This window comes from Heterodontus francisci, chromosome 31, assembly GCF_036365525.1.
Source record: "Heterodontus francisci isolate sHetFra1 chromosome 31, sHetFra1.hap1, whole genome shotgun sequence".
Taxonomy (NCBI): domain Eukaryota; kingdom Metazoa; phylum Chordata; class Chondrichthyes; order Heterodontiformes; family Heterodontidae; genus Heterodontus; species Heterodontus francisci.
Window position 1 is genome coordinate 42,593,802 of NC_090401.1, and position 19,480 is coordinate 42,613,281.

Below are 19,480 nucleotides of genomic sequence, written 5' to 3' on the forward strand. Positions count from 1 at the left end.
ATGCTGCAATCATTCTATGGTAACCTAGAAATTAAAGCCAGGCCTTTCAGGAGTGAAGTTAGGAAGCACTTATACATGCAAAGGGTGGTAAAAGTTTGGAACTCTCTTCTATAAACAATAATTGATGTTGAATCAGTTAATTTTAAATCTGAAATTGATAAATTTTGTTTATCGAAGATATTAAGGGATATGGGGCACAGGGTGTGGAGTTAGATCACAAATAAACCATGATCTCACTGACTGGCAAAACAGGCCTGAGGGGCTAAATGGCCTACTTCTGTTCCGATGTTCCTAAATTTCTAGTTATTGCTTCCACTTTGCAGAACCCTAAATAAGGAAGGTTATCGAGGCTGTGGCAACGATGCAGATTAGATTCAATAAAAGGTTACCAGGGATAGGAGGCTTTCATTGAAGAGAGATCGGAGAAAGGAAAGTGAATAAAAATTTCAAAAAGAAAAATTTTAAAGGGTCTGGGAAAAATGATTGAATAGATGCATCTTTCAGAGATAGCACAGGCATAATTGGCCAACTGGCTCATCCTGTGCTGTAAAATGTGTCCTTCCATAGTCCTATTATTTCTGCCTGCATCACCCCACACTTGACATCTCCAATATCATCCTGACCAAACTCCAAAGCTCCCCCTTCTCTTCCACCCTCACCTCCAACTCCACTTCATCCACCTCCACCCTCACTGCCAAATCCACCTCCAGCCCAGCTTGTTCTGCACAAAGCCCTGCTCTCCTGTCAGACCTAAAATCATAGAAGTTACAGCACAGAATTGGCCCTTTCAGCCCATCATGCCAGAGATGCTCTTCAACTGAAGCTGTAGAATGATCCAGCACAGAAAGAGACCATTTGGTCCGCTGTCCCTGTGCAAGCTCTTTGACATAGCTATCCAAATAGTCACCCTTCTCTGCTCTTTTGCCACAGCCCTGTGAATTTTTTCCCTTCAACTATTTATCTCGTTTCCTTTTGAAAGTTACTATTGAATCTGTTTTCGCCACCCTTTCATGCAGTGCTTTTCAGGTCACAACATTGCATGGGAGAGGAGTTTCCCCGTCGACTTCAGGGCCCCGCCATCAAGGTCAGAAGCCGGCATTGTGTGGGGAACAGTCACCTGATCAGGTCAATTAATGGCCAGAGGATGTGCTCACCATCCAATTAAGGAAAGTGAGTGGGCTGTTGAAGCTGGAAGGCCAATAGGAGGCCCTCCAGCACACAAGAAGCAGCAGGCTACCCTTTCATGTAAGTGAGAGAGAGGACACCCCAAGATAGAGGTGCCCGCTCTCCAAATTTTTTAACTTTTAAATCTAAAAATGCCCTTAGCAGCTGGGCCACCGTTGTGAAGGGGGAACCCTCTGCAGCTGAAGACAGGCAGGTGGGGAGAGCCTCTAAGCCTTCCTGGAGCACTGCACAACCCAACCCCCACCCGATCTGCCAACAAGAGGCTGCCTCCAGGGAGCTAGACAATTCCTCGAAGCCTCCAGGAACCTGGAGGTTAACTGGTAAGTGGCCCGGGGGTGGGATGGAGCCAGCGCACCAGCCAGCAGCGTAAATTTATGCACCTGTCCATCACCATGCCCATCCCCATCGTGGCCTAAAAATTCAGTCCACTGTGTAAAGAAAATGTTTCCTCATGTCACCTCTGCTTATTTTGCCAATCACCTTAAGTCTGTGTCTTCCAGTTACTGAACCTTCTGCCACTGGAAACATTTTCTCCTTATTTACTGTATCAAAACTATTCATGATTTTGAACACCTGTATCAAATCTCCTCGTAATCTTCTGTGCTCTAAGGAGAACAATCTCAGCTTGTCCAGTCTCTCCACATAAATGAAGTCCCTCACCCCTGGTACCATTCTTGTAACTCTCTTCTATACCCTCCCTTAGGCCTTGAGAACATTTCCAAAGTGTGGTCCCAGAATTGAACACAATATTTGAGCTGAAACCTAATCAATGTTTTATATTTAGTATAACTTCCCTGCTTTTGTGCTCAATACCTCTACTAATAAAGCCAAGAATCCCATATGCTCTTTAACAGCATTCTCGACTTGTCTTGGCACTTTCAAAGATTTGTGTACCTACAGGTTTTTCTGTTCCTGCACTTTCTTCAAAATTGTACTATTTAGATACCATGTCTACATTAATCCCACTTTCTTGTCATTTCCCTGTATCCTTTTATATTCTTCCTATACGATTACATGGTAAATGATCTCAGAGGAGCCACAAAAGTCCATGGCACTTCTGACATAATTATGCTGTGAGTATTCAGAGGAATACTCTCGAGATAAGGAGGCCAAAGAAGGAGTATTCAGAGAGCAATAGGAGGGTCAGTTTCTGTACAGCTGTGTGACACAGAGCTGGAAGAGTCTACTAAATAGAGTGGCAATGCTAATTTGGTGAGTGTGGTTAAGTAGTGGGTAAATAATGCAGATGGTATGTTATCAACCTGAAATTTAACATAAAACAAAAACAGAAAATCCTGGAGATACTCAGCAGATCAGAAAGCATCTGTGGGGAGAGAAACAGAGTTAATATTTCAGGTTGATGACCTTTCATCAGAACTGGAATAAATTAGAGATGTAACAGGTTTTAAGCAAGTGCAGAGGCACGAAAAAGGGGAGGGGAGGAAACAACATAAGGGAAGGTTGTGATAGGGTGGAAGGCAGGAGAAGACAAGGGACGATGGTGCAAGGCAAAAGAGGGTTGTAATGAGACAATAAAAGGAGCTGAAAATGACTGAAACAGAATCATGACCAGCAACTGCCATCTGAAGAATGGGAGCTGTGGTTATGATTTGAAATTGCTAAATACTGTTGAGTCTGGAATTCTGTAAAGTGTCCAATTGAAAGATGAGGAGCTGTTCCTTGAGCTTCTATTCAGTTTCATTAGGACAGTGTATGAGACCAAGCACAAAGAGGTCAGAGTGGGAGCGCGGGAGAGAGTTTAAATGACAAGCAACCAGAAACTCAGGATCATGCGGATTTAACAGAGGTGTTCATCAAAGCAATCATGCAGTCTGCATTTGGTCTCACTGTGTAGAGGAGACCGCATTGTGAGCATTATGCTCATTATAAATTGAAATTACAAATAAATCGCCATTTCACCAGGAAGGAATGTTTGGAGTCCTGGACAGTGGGAAGAGAGGAGGTAAAAGGGCAGATGTTACATCTCCTCCACTTGCATGGGAACGTGCTGTGGGATGAAGAGTGGGTATTAAGGTAATAGAGGAGTAGACCAGGATGTTGTGGAGAGAACCCTTTCATGGTTCTCGGAGATAGGGGAACAGAGGAGAGCAGAAGTATGGGAAATGGGATTGGTACAGTCAAGGACCCTGTCAACCATGGTGGAGGGGAATCCTTGCTTGAGGAATTGGAAGCACTGGTATGAAAGATGGCATTGTCAGAACAGATGCAATGGAAACCGAGAAACTGGGAGAATGGAATAGATTCCTTACAGGAAACGAGGTAGGAGGAAGTGTAATCAAGGTAGCTGTTTGAGTTAGTGGACTTATAGTGGATTGCCACCATCAGCAGTATTTTGCTTTTGTATTAGTGCTGAAATTTAACATACTTTTCTTTCTTAACTTAACTGCCACTGACTTGCAGTTTTAAAGTAAAGAGTTAACAGTTAATCAGCTGTAAGTGCATATCTGATGCAGTGTTAATTATTGTAGCTGGCTGTTGACTGACTAGTTGTAACTTGAATGTTTCTAAAGAGTATGTATTAAGATATCTGCCAACACAGAGTTTTGTGAATCTACTAAATGGAGTGGCCTGCTAAATAGAATGGTAACAGGAAGTTGGTGCAGAAGGGGAAGGGGGTAATAAGTAATTTAAATTAAGGAGCAACAGTAAATCAGTAAATAATCACACTGGAGGAAAGTGCCATCATACTCAACAGAGCAGCAGAACCAAGGAAATTAAGTTAAGTATAGAGGTGAGTATTTAGATATCCCTTTGTGTGTTTAGTTTCTTGAGGGTTATTATGAAGCTTGGCTTGGTAAGGATTTAATATTGGTGCAAGTAAATGTAAATCCGAGGAAACGAGCTAAGTGACTAATTTCTAACAGCATTTAAAGACACTAATAATTGATAAATAGCTAAGTAATTAATCACAGTAACTAATTACTAATTTATTCAGCATTCAGCTTTTTCATAAATCTAGACCTCAAATGACCAATTACTTCAAGAAATAAACTACAGATAACCAACAAATTAATAAAGACATGGCCGTGCAGCCTGTTTATCGGGATTGTATTATGTGGGAGTCTGTGGACAGTGAGACTGTCCCGGATTGTCATATCTGCAAGAAATGTGTCTGCCTTGAGATGCTCCATATCAGAATCATTGAGTTGGAGTCTGAGCTAAAGACGCTCTGACACATAAGGGAGAAGGATGAGGAGGAATTACTGGATGATTTCTCCAGAGGAGTCAAACACCAGAGGAAAGCACAGGTGCACAAAGGAGAGAGTGGGACTGTCAATCAAATGGGTAAGGGGTGTAAAGTAGGAAATGTATTGAAGAAGGTCCAGCAGATACTGCCCATGTCCAACAGGTACAAAGTAATCTACCTGTTAAGATAAGGAGAGAGACTGTGAAAAGAGCAGCCAGAATGCAAGCCAAGGCACAAAGGAGAAGGAAACTGTCCAAGGGGAGAAGATGCAGAGTAGAAAGGTTGAAGTTATAGGGGATTCCATAATTGGGGGAATAGATAGTATTCCTGAAGGGTGTGTTGTCTACCCAGTGTCAAGGTAAGGGGCATCTTGAAACAGCTAGAAAAGAATCTGGAACGGGAGGAGGAAGATCCAGTTCTTGTGCTCCATGCTGGAACCAACAACATAGGAAAGATTAGGGAAGAAATCCTGCTAAGTGAATATCAGCAGTTAGGAGCTAAATTGAAATGCTGGACCTCATGGGTACTCGATCTACACACAAATTGGCAGAGGGACAAACAGATTAAGAAAAACAACATGTGGCTAAAGGAATGCTGTAGGCAGGAGGGTTTCCATTTCATGGGACACTGGCATCAGTACTGGGACAGGAATGGCCTGTGCCATTTGAGATTGCTGCACCCGAACCGGGCTGGAAGCAAGGTCTTGAAAGGATAGCTAGAGCTATAAATAAGACTTTAAACTAAAAACGTGGGGAGAGAACTGCAAGACATTACAGAAACCTAACAATAAAAAAATCAGGAAAAAAGAGTACAGATTAAAAGAAGGAATAAGGATAACACAAATGGCTGTGAAGGGATGAAGTCTTAGAGCAGATAGCTAAAACAACTACTAAAAACAAAGAGAGAAGAATAATAAAAAAATAAACTGTTGGTGCAACAAAGGCCTGGTATTCAAAATGAACTGGAGGTAATCATTTGTAGAGAGAATCCACATATAGTAGAGATGACAGAAACATGGCTACATGAAGAACGGGATTGCCAATTAAACATAGCCAGATATAACACATTTGGAAGAAGGGAAGGTGGAGTAGCTGTACTAGTTAAAGATAGCATAATGGCAGTGGAGAAAAACAATGCAACCAGCATTGAGATAGATACAGAATCCATATGGATTGAGTTAAAAGGGATCCATCACCCTAATAGAGGTATACCATAAACAACCAAATAGCGGAAGGGAATTGGAGGAAGAAATATGTATGAAAATCAACAAGGTGACGAGCAGCATAGCATAATAATCACGAGAGATTTCAACCACCCCCAAATAAGCTACCAGGGAGAAGTAGCAAAGGGAGTAAAGGGAATCGATTTTTTGCAGTGTACACAGGACTCCGCTCTTACGCAGTATGTAAGAAGTCCAACAAGAAAAAAATCACTGCAGACTCTTATAATGGGTAACGCACTAGAACAGCTAGGTGAAGTTAAGAGTAAGATCTTGAAACATATGGGAGAATCCAAAACTAGGGGCCGTAAATACATGACAATAAATCCAATAGGGAAATAAGGAGAAAAATATATGAACAGTAAGGTTCAAGACTAGGATTAAGAGTGACTTATGTAGGACAAAGACTAAGTTAAAGATTGGAAAAGAGCAAATTATGAGGAAATGAGGGTGGAACTTAAGATGATATACTGGGAGAAAATCTTGATAGAGACATAAAAACAGCAGGAAATCTTTAAATGAGTAATCAATAGAGTGCAAAGGAAACGTATTTCTCCAAAATTTAAACAAGTAAGCTAATTTTGGAGCACCATGGAGGAATAAAGAACAAAAGAAAAAATTAAATCTGAAGAAAGCAACATAAGAATTACATCAATACTGAAGGAGAGGACTAAAACGAATACGAAGAACTTAGGAAAGAAGTTTAAAAAAACAGCAGGAAGGCAAAAAAATTACAAAATCAAATTATCAAGGAATATAAAAAGAGGTATTAAAGCTTTCTTTACATACATAAATAATAAAATGTAAATTAAGATAGGGATAGGACCACTAAAGGATGAACAAGATGAACTCACATGTAGAGAGAAATGGCAGAAGTATCAAGTAACTACCTCGCCTCAGTTTTTATTAAAGAAGGTAACAAAATATAAATTTCACTGGAGGATGACCTTAAAAATGATATCAATGCAGTTGGGATAGAAAGGGAGAAAATAATTGACGAACTAGCAAAACTAAAAGATGAGGTATACATCCATGCATACTCAAGAAAACTAGAGAGGAGATGGCATAGGCTTTACTTATGTATAAAGAAGTTCCCATAGAAAAGGGGGCAGTGCCAGAGGACTGGTGGACAGCGAGTGTTCCTATTTACAAAAAGGGGAATAGAACAAAACCTAGGAACTGTAGATCAGTCAGGAAAGCATCAGTGACAGGAAAGATACTGGAATCTATATTTTTTTTAAAGTGATAGAGCATCTAGAGACAAAATATAATTTTTTTTTAAAAATCAACATGGATTCTAACAGGCTAAGTCATGCTTTACTAACCTGATAGAATTATTTGAAGAGGTAATAGAAATAGTCAATAAATGTAATGCAGTAGATGTGATATACTTGGAATTTCAAAAGGTCTTCTTTAAGTTATGACATGGTCGGCTCATGACAAAGGATAGGACTTGTGGATTCAGGAGACAAATCGCTGATTGGATAGCAAATTGGCTAAAAAATAGAAAGCAAAGAGCAGTTGTAAAGGGTAGTTATTCAGTTTGGAGGAAGGTAGAAAGTGATGTTCCATAAGGATCAGTGCTTGGACCATTGCTATTCATAATTTACGTTAATGATCTGGGCTTAGGAGTAAGGAACTCAACATCAACATTTGCAGATGATATCAAACTGAGAATACAGCTAACACTAAAGTATGTAACTTAATAGAAAAAGGCATTAGAAAACTTGCAGACTTGGCAGTTAGGTGGCGTAGTGGTATTATCACTGGACTAGTAACCCAGAGACCCAGGGTATTGCACTGGAGACATGGGTTCGAATCCCACCACAGCAGAAGGTCAAATTTGAATTCCAATAATAAATCTGGAATTAAAAAGCTAGTCTAATGATGGCCATGAAACCATTGTCGATTGTTGTAAAAACCCACCTGGTTCACTAATGTCCTTCAGGGGAGGAAATCTGCTGTCCTTACCTGGTCTGGTCTACATGTGACTGCAGACCCACAGCAATGTGGTTGACTCTTACATACCCTCTGAAATGGCCTAGAAAGCCACTCAGTTGTATCTAACTGCTACGAAGTCAATAAAAAGGAATGAAACCTGACTGATCACCCGGCATCGACTGAGGCACCGTAAACGACAACAGCAAACCCAGCCCTGCAAAGTCCTCCTTACTAACATCTGGGGGCTTGTGCCAAAGTTGGGAGAGCTGTCCCACAGACTAGTCAAGCAACAGCCTGACATAGTCATACTCACGGAATCATACCTGGCAGACAATGTCCCAGACACTGCCATCACCATCCCTGGGTATGTCCTGTCCCATTGGCAGGACAGACCCAGCAGAGGTGGTGGCACAGTGGTATACAGTAGGGAGGGAGATGCCCTGGGAGTCCTCAACATCAACTCTGGATCCCATGAAGTCTCATGGCATCAGGTCAAACATGGGCAAGGAAACCTCCTGCTGATTACCATCTACTGCCCTCCCTCAGTTGCTGAGTCAGTACTCCGCCATGTTGAACAGCACTTGGAGGAAGCATTGAGGGTGGTAAGGGCACAGAATGTACTCTGGGTGGGGGACTTCAATGTCCATCACCAAGAGTGGCTCGGTAGCACCACTACTGACTGAGCTGGCCGAGTCCTAAAGGATATATCTGCTAGACTGGGTATGCGGCAGGTGGTGAGGGAACCAACAAGAGGGGAAAACGTACTTGACCTCATCCTCACAAATCTGCCTGCCGCAGATGCATCTGTCCATGACAGTATTGGTGACTCAACCACAATCTGTAGCCTCATGGCCCGGCTATTCCCCACTCTACCATTACCATCAAGTCGGGAGACAACCCTGGTTCAATAAAGAGTGCAGCAGGGCATGCCAGGAGCAGCACCAGGCATACCTCAAAATGAGGTGTCAACCTGGTGAAGCTACAACACAGGACTATCTGCGTGCCAAACTGCGTAAGCAGCATGCGATAGACAGAGCTAAGCGATCTCATAACCAACAGATCAGATCTAAGCTCTGCAGTCCTGCCACATCCAGCCGTGAAAGGTGGTGAACAATTAAACAACTAACTGGAGGAGCTGGCTCCACAAATATCCCCATCCTCAATAATGGGGGAGCCCAGCCCATCAGTGCGAAAGATAAGGCTGAAGCATTTGCAACAATCTTCAGCCAGAAGTGCCGAGTTGATGATCCATCTCGGCCTCCTCCTGAAGTCCCCAGCATCACAGATGCCAGTCTTCAGCCAATTCGATTCACTCCACATGATATCAAGAAACGACTGAAGGCACTGGATGCTGCAAATTCTATGGGCCCTGACAATATTCCGGCAATAGTACTGAAGAACAGTGCTCCAGAACTTGCCGCACCCCTAGCCAAGCTGTTTCAGTACAGCTACAACACTGGCATCTACCCTGCAATGTGGAAAATTGCCCAGGTATGTCCTGTACACAAAAAGCAGGACAAGTCCAACCCGGCCAATTACTGCACCATCAGACTATTCTCAATCATCAGTAAAGTGATGGAAGGTGTCTTCGACAGTGCCATCAAGTGGCACTTGCTTAGCAATAACTTGCTCAGTGACGCTCAGTTTGGGTTCCACCAGGACCACTCAGCTCCTGTGACCTCATTACAGCCTTGGTTCAAACATGGAAGCTGAACTCGAGGTGAGGTGAGAGTGACGCAGCAGTTGACCGAGTATGGTATCAAGGAGCCCTAGCAAAACTGAGGTCAATGGAAATCAGGGAGAAAACCCTCTGCTGTCTGGGGTCATACCTAGAGCAAAGGAAGATGGTTGTGGTTGTTGGAGGTCAATCATCTGAGCTCCAGGACATCACTGCAGGAGTTCCTCAGGGTAGTGTCCTAGGCCCAACCATCTTCAGCTGCTTCATCAATGACCTTCCTCCACTCATAAGGTCAGAAGTGGGGATGTTCGCTGATGATTGCACAATGTTCAGCATCATTTGTGATTCCTCAGATACTGAAGCAATCCGTGTAGAAGTGCAGCAAGATTTGGACAATATCCAAGCTTGGGCTGATAAGTGGCAAGTAACATTCGCGCCACAAAAGTGCCAGGCAATGAACATCTCCAACAAGAGAGAATCTAACCATCTCCCCTTGACATTCAATGGCATTACCATCACTGAATCCCCTACTATCAACATCCTAGGGGCTACCATTGACCAGAAACTGAACTGGAGTAGCCATATAAATACCATGGCTACGAGCAGGTCAGAGGCTAGGAATCCTGTGGCGAGTAACTCACCTCCTGTGCCCAAAGCCTGTCCACCATCTACAAGGCACAAGTCAGGAGTGTGATGGAATACTCTCCACTTGCCTGGATGAGTGCAGCTCCAACAACACTCAAGAAGCTCGACACCATCCAGGACAAAGCGGCCCGCTTGATTGGCACCCCATCTACAAATATTCACTCCCTCCATCACCGACGCACAGTGGCAGCAGTGTGTACCATCTACAAGATGCACTGCAGCAATGCACCAAGGCTCCTTCGACTGCACCTTCCAAACCCGCGACCTCTACCAACTAGAAGGACAAGGGCAGCAAATACATGGGAACACCACCACCTGCAAGTTCCCCTCCAAGTCGCACACCATCCTGACTTGGAACTATATCACCGTTCCTTCACTGTCGCTGGGTCAAAATCTTGGAACTCCCTTCCTAACAGCACTGTGGGTGTACCTACCCCACATGGACTGCAGCAGTTCAAGAAGGCAGCTCACCACCACCTTCTAAAAGGCAATTAGGGATGGTCAATAAATGCTGGCCTGGCCAGTGACGCCCACATCCCATGAATGAATTTTTAAAAAATGTGGTGAGGCACTTCGATAGGAAAAACAGAAACATCACCTGTACTATAGAAAGTAAAAATGGGGCAGAAAAGTTGCATTGCAAGTCAGCAAAGCAATTACAAAAGAGAGCACTGGGATTTTTTTTATTTATTTATTTATTTAGAGATACAGCACTGAAACAGGCCCTTCGGCCCACCGAATCTGTGCCGACCAACAACCACCCATTTATACTAATCCTACATTAATCCCATATTCCCTACCACCTACCTACACTAGGGGCAATTTACAAAGGCCAATTTACCTATCAAACTGCAAGTCTTTGGCTGTGGGAGGAAACCAGAGCACCTGGTGGAAACACACGCGGTCACAGGGAGAACTTGCAAATTTCTAGGGGTAAAGAATGAACAAATAGTGTAGTTATGTTTAAAGCTGTATAGGACCTTGGTCAGGCTGCAATTGGAGAATTCTGCACAGTTCTGGTCTCCATACTATAACGAAGACATAGAAGCACTGGAGAAAGTGCAAGAAGATTTACAAGGATGGTATCAGAACTGAGAGATTACAGCTATGGTGAAAGATCAAAGAGGTTGGGGCTTCTTTCTTTAGAAAAGAGAAAACTGGGGGAGACCTGATGGAGATATTTAAAATTATGAATGGGTTGGACAGGATAAATGTGGAGAGGATGTTTTTACGTATGGGAGAATCCAAAACTAGGGGCCATAAATACATGACACTAATAAATCCAATAGGGAAATAAGGAGAAAGTTCTTTACTCAGAGATGGATAGAATCTGGAACTTGCTACCACAGGCAAATAGCTTAGATAGATTCAAAAGGAAATTAGATGAGTACCTCAGAGAAAAGGGAATAGAAAGATATGCTGAAAGGCTGAGAAGATATTGGTGGAATGGGAGGAGTCACAAGTGGAGTATAAGCACCAGCAAAGACTAGTTGGGCTGAATGGCCTGTTTCACTGCTATATATTCTATATTTGGACTGGAACCTGAATCACAAGTTTCTCCATATTGCACTGGGCCTGATGTACTTTCAGTAGTCTGGTTTGAAGAGCGCACTCAATACTCCAGCTGGGGCCTAAACAATGTCTTGTGCAAATTCACCATCACTTCCTTGCTTCATATTCAAAGTTCCGTATATAAGCCCAGGATTCCATTTACCTTTTTATGGTTTTTTCTACATGCATTTCCACCTTCTATGTATCCCTCAATCTCTCTGTCCCTCGATGTTAAAAGTCTCACCAATTAGGATACATAACCTTTCTCTCTTCCCTTTCCCAAAATCACCTCCTTTTTTCTACACTGGACCAATCTGACCACTCTGCAAATCTGTCTGTTGCTGTAATCTCCTGATTCCTCCTCACAGTTCACCCTGTACTCGGGTATTTCAATTTCATTCCTCTTTTGTCTATGTTCAAATCATTTATTGGAACATAAAACAAAAGATGCACCATATCCCTAACCACTCCAGTACCCACAGGAATGGATGTTGCAGGTTCCGGGATTTAGATGTTTCAGTAAGAACAGAGAAGAGGGTAAAAGAGGGGGGGGGGGGGTGTGGCATTGTTAATCAAGGAAAGTATTACAGCGGCAGAAAGGACGTTTGAGGACTCGTCTACTGAGGTAGTATGGGCCGAGGTTAGAAACAGGAGAGGAGAGGTCACCCTGTTGGGAGTTTTCTATAGACCTCCGAATAGTTCCAGAGATGTAGAGGAAAGGATAGCGAAGATGATTCTCGACAGGAGCGAGAGTAACAGGGTAGTGGTTATGGGGGACTTTAACTTTCCAAATATTGACTGGAAATACTATAGTTCGAGTACTTTAGATGGGTCTGTTTTTGTCCAGTGTGTGCAGGAGGGTTTTCTGACACAGTATGTGGACAGGCCAACCAGGGGCGATGCCACATTGGATTTGGTACTGGGTAATGAACCCGGCCAGGTGTTCGATTTAGATGTAGGTGAGCACTTTGGCGATAGTGATCACAATTCGGTTAGGTTTACCTTTAGCGATGGGCAGGGACAGGTATATACCGCAGGGCAAGAATTATAGCTGGGGGAAAGGAAATTATGACGCGATTAGGCAAGATTTAGGATGTGTAGGATGGGGAAGGAAACTGCAGGGGATGGGCACAAACGAAGTGTGGAGCTTATTCAAGGAGCAGCTAATGCGTGTCCTTGATAAGTATGTACCTGTCAGGCAGGGAGGAAGTTGTCGAGCGAGGGAGCCGTGGTTTACTCAAGAAGTTGAAGCGCTTGTCAAGAGGAAGAGGGCGGCTTATGTTAGGATGAGACGTGAAGGCTCAGTTAGGGCGCTTGAGAGTTACAAGCTAGCCAGGAAGGATCTAAAGGGAGAGATAAGAAGAGCAAGGAGAGGACACGAGAAGTCATTGGCGGATAGGATCAAAGAAAACCCTAAGGCTTTCTATAGGTATATCAGGAATAAACGAATGATAAGAGTTAGAACAGGGCCAATCAAGGATAGTAGTGGGAAGTTGTGTGCGGAATCAGAGGAGATAGGGGAAGCGTTAAATGAATATTTTTCGTCAGTATTTACAGTAGAGAAAGAAAATGTTGCCGAGGAGATTACTGAGATACAGCCTACTAGGCTAGATGGGATTGAGATTCACAAGGAGGAGGTGTTAGCAATTTTGGAAAGAGTGAAAATAGATAAGTCCCCTGGGCCAGATGGGATTTATCCTAGGATTCTCTGGGAAGCCAGGGAGGAGATTGCAGAGCCGTTGTTGTTGATCTTTATGTCGTCATTGTCGACAGGAGTAGTGCCGGAAGACTGGAGGATAGCAAATGTTGTCCCCTTGTTCAAGAAGGGGAGTAGAGACAGCCCTGGTAATTATAGACCTGTGAGCCTTACTTCAGTTGTGGGTAAAATGTTGGAAAAGGTTATAAGAGATAGGATTTATAATCATCTTGAAAAGAATAAGTTCATTTGCGATAGTCAGCACGGTTTTGTGAAAGGTAGGTCGTGCCTCACAAACCTTATTGAGTTTTTCGATAAGGTGACCAAACAGGTGGATGAGGGTAAAGCCGTGGATGTGGTGTATATGGATTTCAGTAAGGCGTTTGATAAAGTTCCCCACGGTAGGCTATTGCAGAAAATACGGAAGTATGGGGTTGAAGGTGATTTAGAGCTTTGGATCAGAAATTGGCTAGCTGAAAGAAGACAGAGGGTGGTGGTTGATGGCAAATGTTCATCCTGAAGTTTAGTTACTAGTGGTGTACCGCAAGGTTCTGTTTTGGGGCCACTGCTGTTTGTCATTTTTATAAATGACCTGGATGAGGGTGTAGAAGGGTGGGTTAGTAAATTTGCGGATGACACGAAGGTCGGTGGAGTTGTGGATAGTGTCGAAGGGTGTTGTAGGGTACAGAGGGACATAGATAGGCTGCAGAGCTGGGCTGAGAGATGGCAAATGGAGTTTAATGCGGAGAAGTGTGAAGTGATTCACTTTGGAAGGAGTAACAGCAATGCAGAGTACTGGGCTAATGGGAAGATTCTTGGTAGTGTAGATGAGCAGAGAGATCTTGGTGTCCAGGTACATAAATCCCTGTATGTTGCTACCCAGGTTAATAGGGCTGTTAAGAAGGCATATGGTGTGTTAGCTTTTATTAGTAGGGGGATCGAGTTTCGGAGCCACGAGGTCATGATGCAGCTGTACAAAACTCTGGTGAGGCCGCACCTTGAGTATTGCGTGCAGTTCTGGTCACCGCATTATCGGAAGGATGTGGAAGCTTTGGAAAGGGTGCAGAGGAGATTTACTAGGATGTTGCCTGGTATGGAAGGAAGGTCTTACGAGGAAAGGCTGAGGGATTTGGGGTTGTTTTCGTTAGAGAGAAGGAGAGGTGACTTAATAGAGACATACAAGATAATCAGAGGGTTAGATAGAGTGGATAGTGAGAGTCTTTTTCCTCGGATGATGATGGCAAACACGAGGGGACATAGCTTTAAGTTGAGGGGTGAAAGATATAGGACAGATGTCAGAGGTAGTTTCTTTACGCAGAGAGTAGTAGGGGCGTGGAACGCCCTGCCTGCAACAGTAGTAGACTCGCCAACTTTAAGGGCATTTAACTGGTCATTGGATAGACATATGGATGAAAATGGAATAGTGTAGGTCAGATGGTCGGCGCAACGTTGAGGGCCGAAGGGCCTGTACTGCGCTGTAATGTTCTAATGTTCTAATGCTGCCAACCTAAAAACACCCAGTCATTCTGGCACTTGTTTTCTGCCCTCAGGCATCCCTCTATGCATGCAGCTAGCTTCACTTTATACCAAATGCTTTAATCTTTGTAACAAGTCTCTTCTGGTGGCACCTTTTCAAATATCTCCTGAAAAATCACCATATACAGTTTACACTGTATCCCCTTTTCTGTGCACTGATTTAAAATTCAATAAAAATAGTTAAATACAGCTTGCTGTTTACAAATCCATGTTGACTGTCTCATTAACCAAGTGGCCCCTTCTCTACTCACCTCCTGCCCTTAGTCTCTCTGAGAGATACACTGCACAACAATGACATAAATATCTGGTAAGAGAATTGATATTACAACTTTTAACAAAGCTCAGTAAAGCTGCTCACAAACTGTTGTTGATATTTTCCTGTCTAATATCTAGATGTTCTCTTTCAGACCCAGCAAAATGACAACACCACACCTCAAACAAAAGGTAGGGTCAGGGTGAGGGTCATGGGTGGAGGTGAGAGTGGTAGGTGGAAGTATAGGGTTGAAGGTCTGCTTTGAGGTTTGGTTGGAACTAAAGGTTGGTGTGTGGTTTGGCTTTTCTGATAAAGTAAACATTTTTGCTGCTTTTGTACACTCTTTACTTCCTGCACACACGTAGTCTGTGTGAGGGGGGAGTCCCGGGCCCTGTGGGGAGATGGGGGGAGTCCCAGGCCCTGTGGAGGTGTTGGGAGGAAGCAGTGGAGGGGCAGTGGTTGGTTGGTCCCAGGCCATGGTCCCTGAGCCCTGTATTGGGGGAAGTGGTGGGGTTCCAGATCCTGGGCCCTGTGATGCAGGGGGAGCTGCAGATGCAGGGCCAACATTGACATTTTCTCTGATTTCATGACTGTCCTCTGACTGATTCCAGACACCTGATGCAAAACCTCACAGTTGGCAGGATGACAGACTCAGCTAAACAGAGTTCAGCTTTCCTGTACTAGGAAGGCAAAGTAATGGTCTTTACAAAGACTGCTGATCCCTTTCCCTGTTCTTTGATTCCTTAAGGCAGTACAAAGACAGATTTATTTTGTGTGATCAGTTCGATTTATATTTTATGATCATGTTGACTGATTTGTAACCCATAGTTTGCTCTCCATTTGTCACAGATGATGAGATGTTGAGGACTGAGGAGGGCAGCATATCGGTGCCTGATATTCAAGTACAGGTATAGAACACAATACAGCACGCAACACTTGCACACATCACATAAACTGAAGGATTTATCACCTAACGATTGCATGAATTTGTTAGATTGGACAGTAACCAACTCCCCAACAGCATTTCCACAGTAGGAGAGGGAGAGAAGAGTTGAGGTGGGGAGTGAAGGATGAGGGAGGGACAGAGGGGGTAAGGCAGGGAAGGAGGGAGAGGGGGCAAGGATGGGTCTGGGTGGATAGGGGCAGAAAGAGGGAGCTGGCTGAGGGGGGGGGGGGGGAGTGAGGAGAGAGGGGCAGGGAGGTGTAGAGGAGAGATGGGGGGAGCAGGGAGAGAGGGGGTGTGGAGAGAGAGCGAGACATTTGAATGAGGAGGGGGAGGAAGAGAGAGAGCGGTGGGGGGAGCAAGAGATAAAAAAACTAGGATATGGCAGAACAGTTTATGTTTCTGGACTGAATATGTGGGAGTTTGTGGACAGCAAGACTGTCCTGAATGAACACCTCTGCAGTAGATGTCTAGGTTTCAAATCTATCCTGCTCAGAGTCATTGAATTGGAGTAGGAGGTGACACTCTGACATGTAAGGGAGGGGGAGAAATAACCGGACAGTTTGCTCCAGTCCTTGGTCATACCTCGTTGAGAATTGCAGGATCAGAATGGAGTTGGGTGTGACCAATTGTATACAGAGTAAGGGGAACCTAGGGGAGATAGAGAACCCGAATCCACAGAAACTGATCCTATCCAACAGGTACTATGTATTTACTACCTGTAATGAAAAGGATAAAGACTGTTGCAAGTACGGCCAGAATGCTGATCATGACATCCTGGAACAGGAGTCTGTCCAAAGGAGGGAAGAAACGAACCATGATATGGTAGCTGTAGTGGATTTGATAATTAGGGGAATAGATAGCATCCTTTATAAGCAGAATCAAGAGTCCCACAAGTTGGGCTGAATTTGGCAGACCCCCAACACTGGGGTTCATGTGGGGGTGGACCGGAAAATGCCTCTGGGAGAGGGCCGCCATGCACTCCGCCGGGAGGGCCTGGCTTGATATTGCCGGCGGCGGTGGCACGGCCTCGTGGCAGCCCCCCACGAGACCCCCATCTGCATATTTAAATAAATTAAAATTAATGAATTAATCATACTTACGCTGCCGCCTTCCATCCCGCTGCGATTTTCCTACCGCTGGCCGGCACTCCCGTACCTTCGGATCCCCGTCTGGGGAAATGAGGCGGAACACTTGTGGGTAGGGGGGAGGAGGTTAGTTTCTCAGTGCGGTGGGTAGGGCGAACAGGGTAAAAGTAACTTCATTGCCGTAGGGGATGGTGGGAAGGGTTTGAGGTTAAAGTTTCTGCACTTTGTGTAGGTTGGGGGTGGGGGGGGGAGGTCGGGTGGACAAAGTAAGTATTTTGGGGGGGGGGGGAGGGACAAAATAAATGTTTTTAATTTTTTTATTCACTGTATCTTTAAATATTTAAATGTAATGGTAGGGCTCAAACCCGTTAAAAATGGCGTCAGCGGCTGCGCACAGGAAGCTGACGCCATTGCTGGATCTGGACAGCCCACCCCCTCCATGTAATCGGGGTGATGGCCCGCCCCGGCTATTTAAATGAACAGCCACACTTAGGATTGCTGCGGCTCCACGACGTGCGGCCTGTGCGGGCAGGCTGCCATTTTTGTCGCCCGCCGCTGATATCGGCGGCAGGCTTATAAAATTTAGCCCATTATGTTCCCTACCTAATTCAAGCTTAAACTAGTAAATGGGGGGAATTGCTCAGATGGAAAATGTAGTATAAATAATAGTTTAAAAGCAAACAAAAGGAAAAAGAGTAGACTAACAGTCAGAAATCGTGCTTTAAGCATTTTCAGTAAAGGGGAAACTAAAAGCTGTAAAGTAATTAAACTAATGGAGAGAAATAAGAAATTTGTACGTAGAATATTAGAGCAGAAAAACAGTTTGGGTAGTGGCCCAAATAAACATTTTTTATATAAAAACAGTGTATAAGGAACAAATTGAATGAATTGCAGGTGCAATTTCAACTTGGAGAGTATGACATGGTATCCGTATTGAGACATGGCTGCAAGATGATCAGGATTGGGAACTAAACAGAAATAAAGAAATAGAAAAGATTTAAGACTACAGTGGGAGTTGTGCATAGGCCCCCTAGTAGCAGCTGTGAAGTGGTGGAATGCATAAATGCTGAGGTTAGACAAGGGTATAGCAAAGGCAGAGAGGTTTTAATGGGGGATTTTAACTTTCATATAGATTGGGATAAGCAGACTAGCACATGTCAGAAAGGTATTGAATTTCTTGAGCGTGTGCAGGATAGTTTCCTGCAACATTATGTCCAAGAACCAACAGGGGGAAGGCCCTGTAAGATTTATTAATGAATAACGAACCAAATTTAGTTAACTGCCTAATGGTGCATGACATTTATCTCATAGCAATCATAATGTGATTGAGATCAACACAGTGTTTGATAGGGAGAAACGTAAAACAGCTACTAAGATTCTAGATTTTGGTAAGGCTGGCTTCAATGCAATGAGAAGAGACTGTCCACAGTAGACTGGGCAAATCTATTAATGGATATAAAGACAGTAGATCAGGGGGAGGTGTTCTAAAAGAATTTGTGATACAGAATCAGTTTATATCCCTAAGAGGCAAGAGCTCTACTTGGCAATAAAAACAGCCATGGACAATAAAAGAGGTAAGAGATGTCATAAAATTTTAAGAAAGCTTACAAAAATGCAAAAAATAGCACAAATCCTGGTGAATAGGAAAGAAACAAAGAACAGCAAAGGGTGACAAAATAGATAGAACCATAAAAAGTATGAAAAAAAAATGCAAGGGATATCAAAATCAAAAAAAAATCTCACTTGTATTAGGAAAAAAGGAGTGGCTAAGAGCAAAGTGGAGCCCTTGAAAACTGGTAACGGTGATATTGCCAATGAAAATAAGGAAATGGTGGACATGTTGAATAATTGCTTTGCATCAGTATTTACAGTAGAGGAAGAGATTTGCATGCTGGACATTCCAAGGAAACTAATATTGAATCAAGGACTCACCAAATAACCTAAGCAAAATAACAGTAATAAAGAAAATAATGGCTCTAAAAGTGACATCAGGACCAGATGGTTTCCACCCAGGGTTTTAAAAGAAGTTGGTAAGAGCATTACAGATTCCCTACCTATAATGTCTTGATTTGGGAACCATTCCTTTTAGTTTGGAAATTGTGCATGTCGTTCCACTATATGAGAAAGGAAAGAGAGGGAAACCAGGGAATTATGGACTAGTTAGCATTGTCAGGAAATTACTAGAGTTTACAATTAAGGATAGAGTGACTGAAAACCTTGAAAATTTTCAGCTGATCAAAGCGAGTCAAAGTGGATTTGTAAAGGTAGGTCATGCCTGGTGAACCTGATTGAATTTTATGAAGTAGTGAACAGGGGAATGTCTATCGATGTTATTTATATGGACTTTCGAAAGGCATTTCTTAAGTCCCTCATAAGAGACTGTCAGCTAAAACTGAAGCTCCTAGAATTGAAGACAATTATTGACCTGGTTAAGAAATTGACTCAGTAGCAGAGACAGAGAGTAGGGATAATGGGCGGGTACTCTAACTGGCAGAATGTGACTAGTGGTGTTCTGCAAGGATCTGTGTTAGGGCCTA

The 19,480-nt window shown here is 43.5% G+C and overlaps 1 protein-coding gene across 1 annotated transcript in view; it reads left to right on the forward strand.

Moving 5' to 3' along the window:
- LOC137347042 (synaptotagmin-like protein 1) overlaps window positions 1-19,480 on the forward strand; it is a 72,056-nt gene that overhangs the window by 25,154 nt on the left and 27,422 nt on the right. Inside the window, exons 6-10 of the mRNA XM_068011047.1 lie at window positions 15,067-15,103; window positions 15,762-15,820; window positions 16,495-16,751; window positions 18,255-18,331; window positions 18,449-18,517. Coding sequence (XP_067867148.1) covers window positions 15,067-15,103; window positions 15,762-15,820; window positions 16,495-16,751; window positions 18,255-18,331; window positions 18,449-18,517 — 499 coding nt within the window. The remainder of the gene's footprint in view (window positions 1-15,066; window positions 15,104-15,761; window positions 15,821-16,494; window positions 16,752-18,254; window positions 18,332-18,448; window positions 18,518-19,480) is intronic.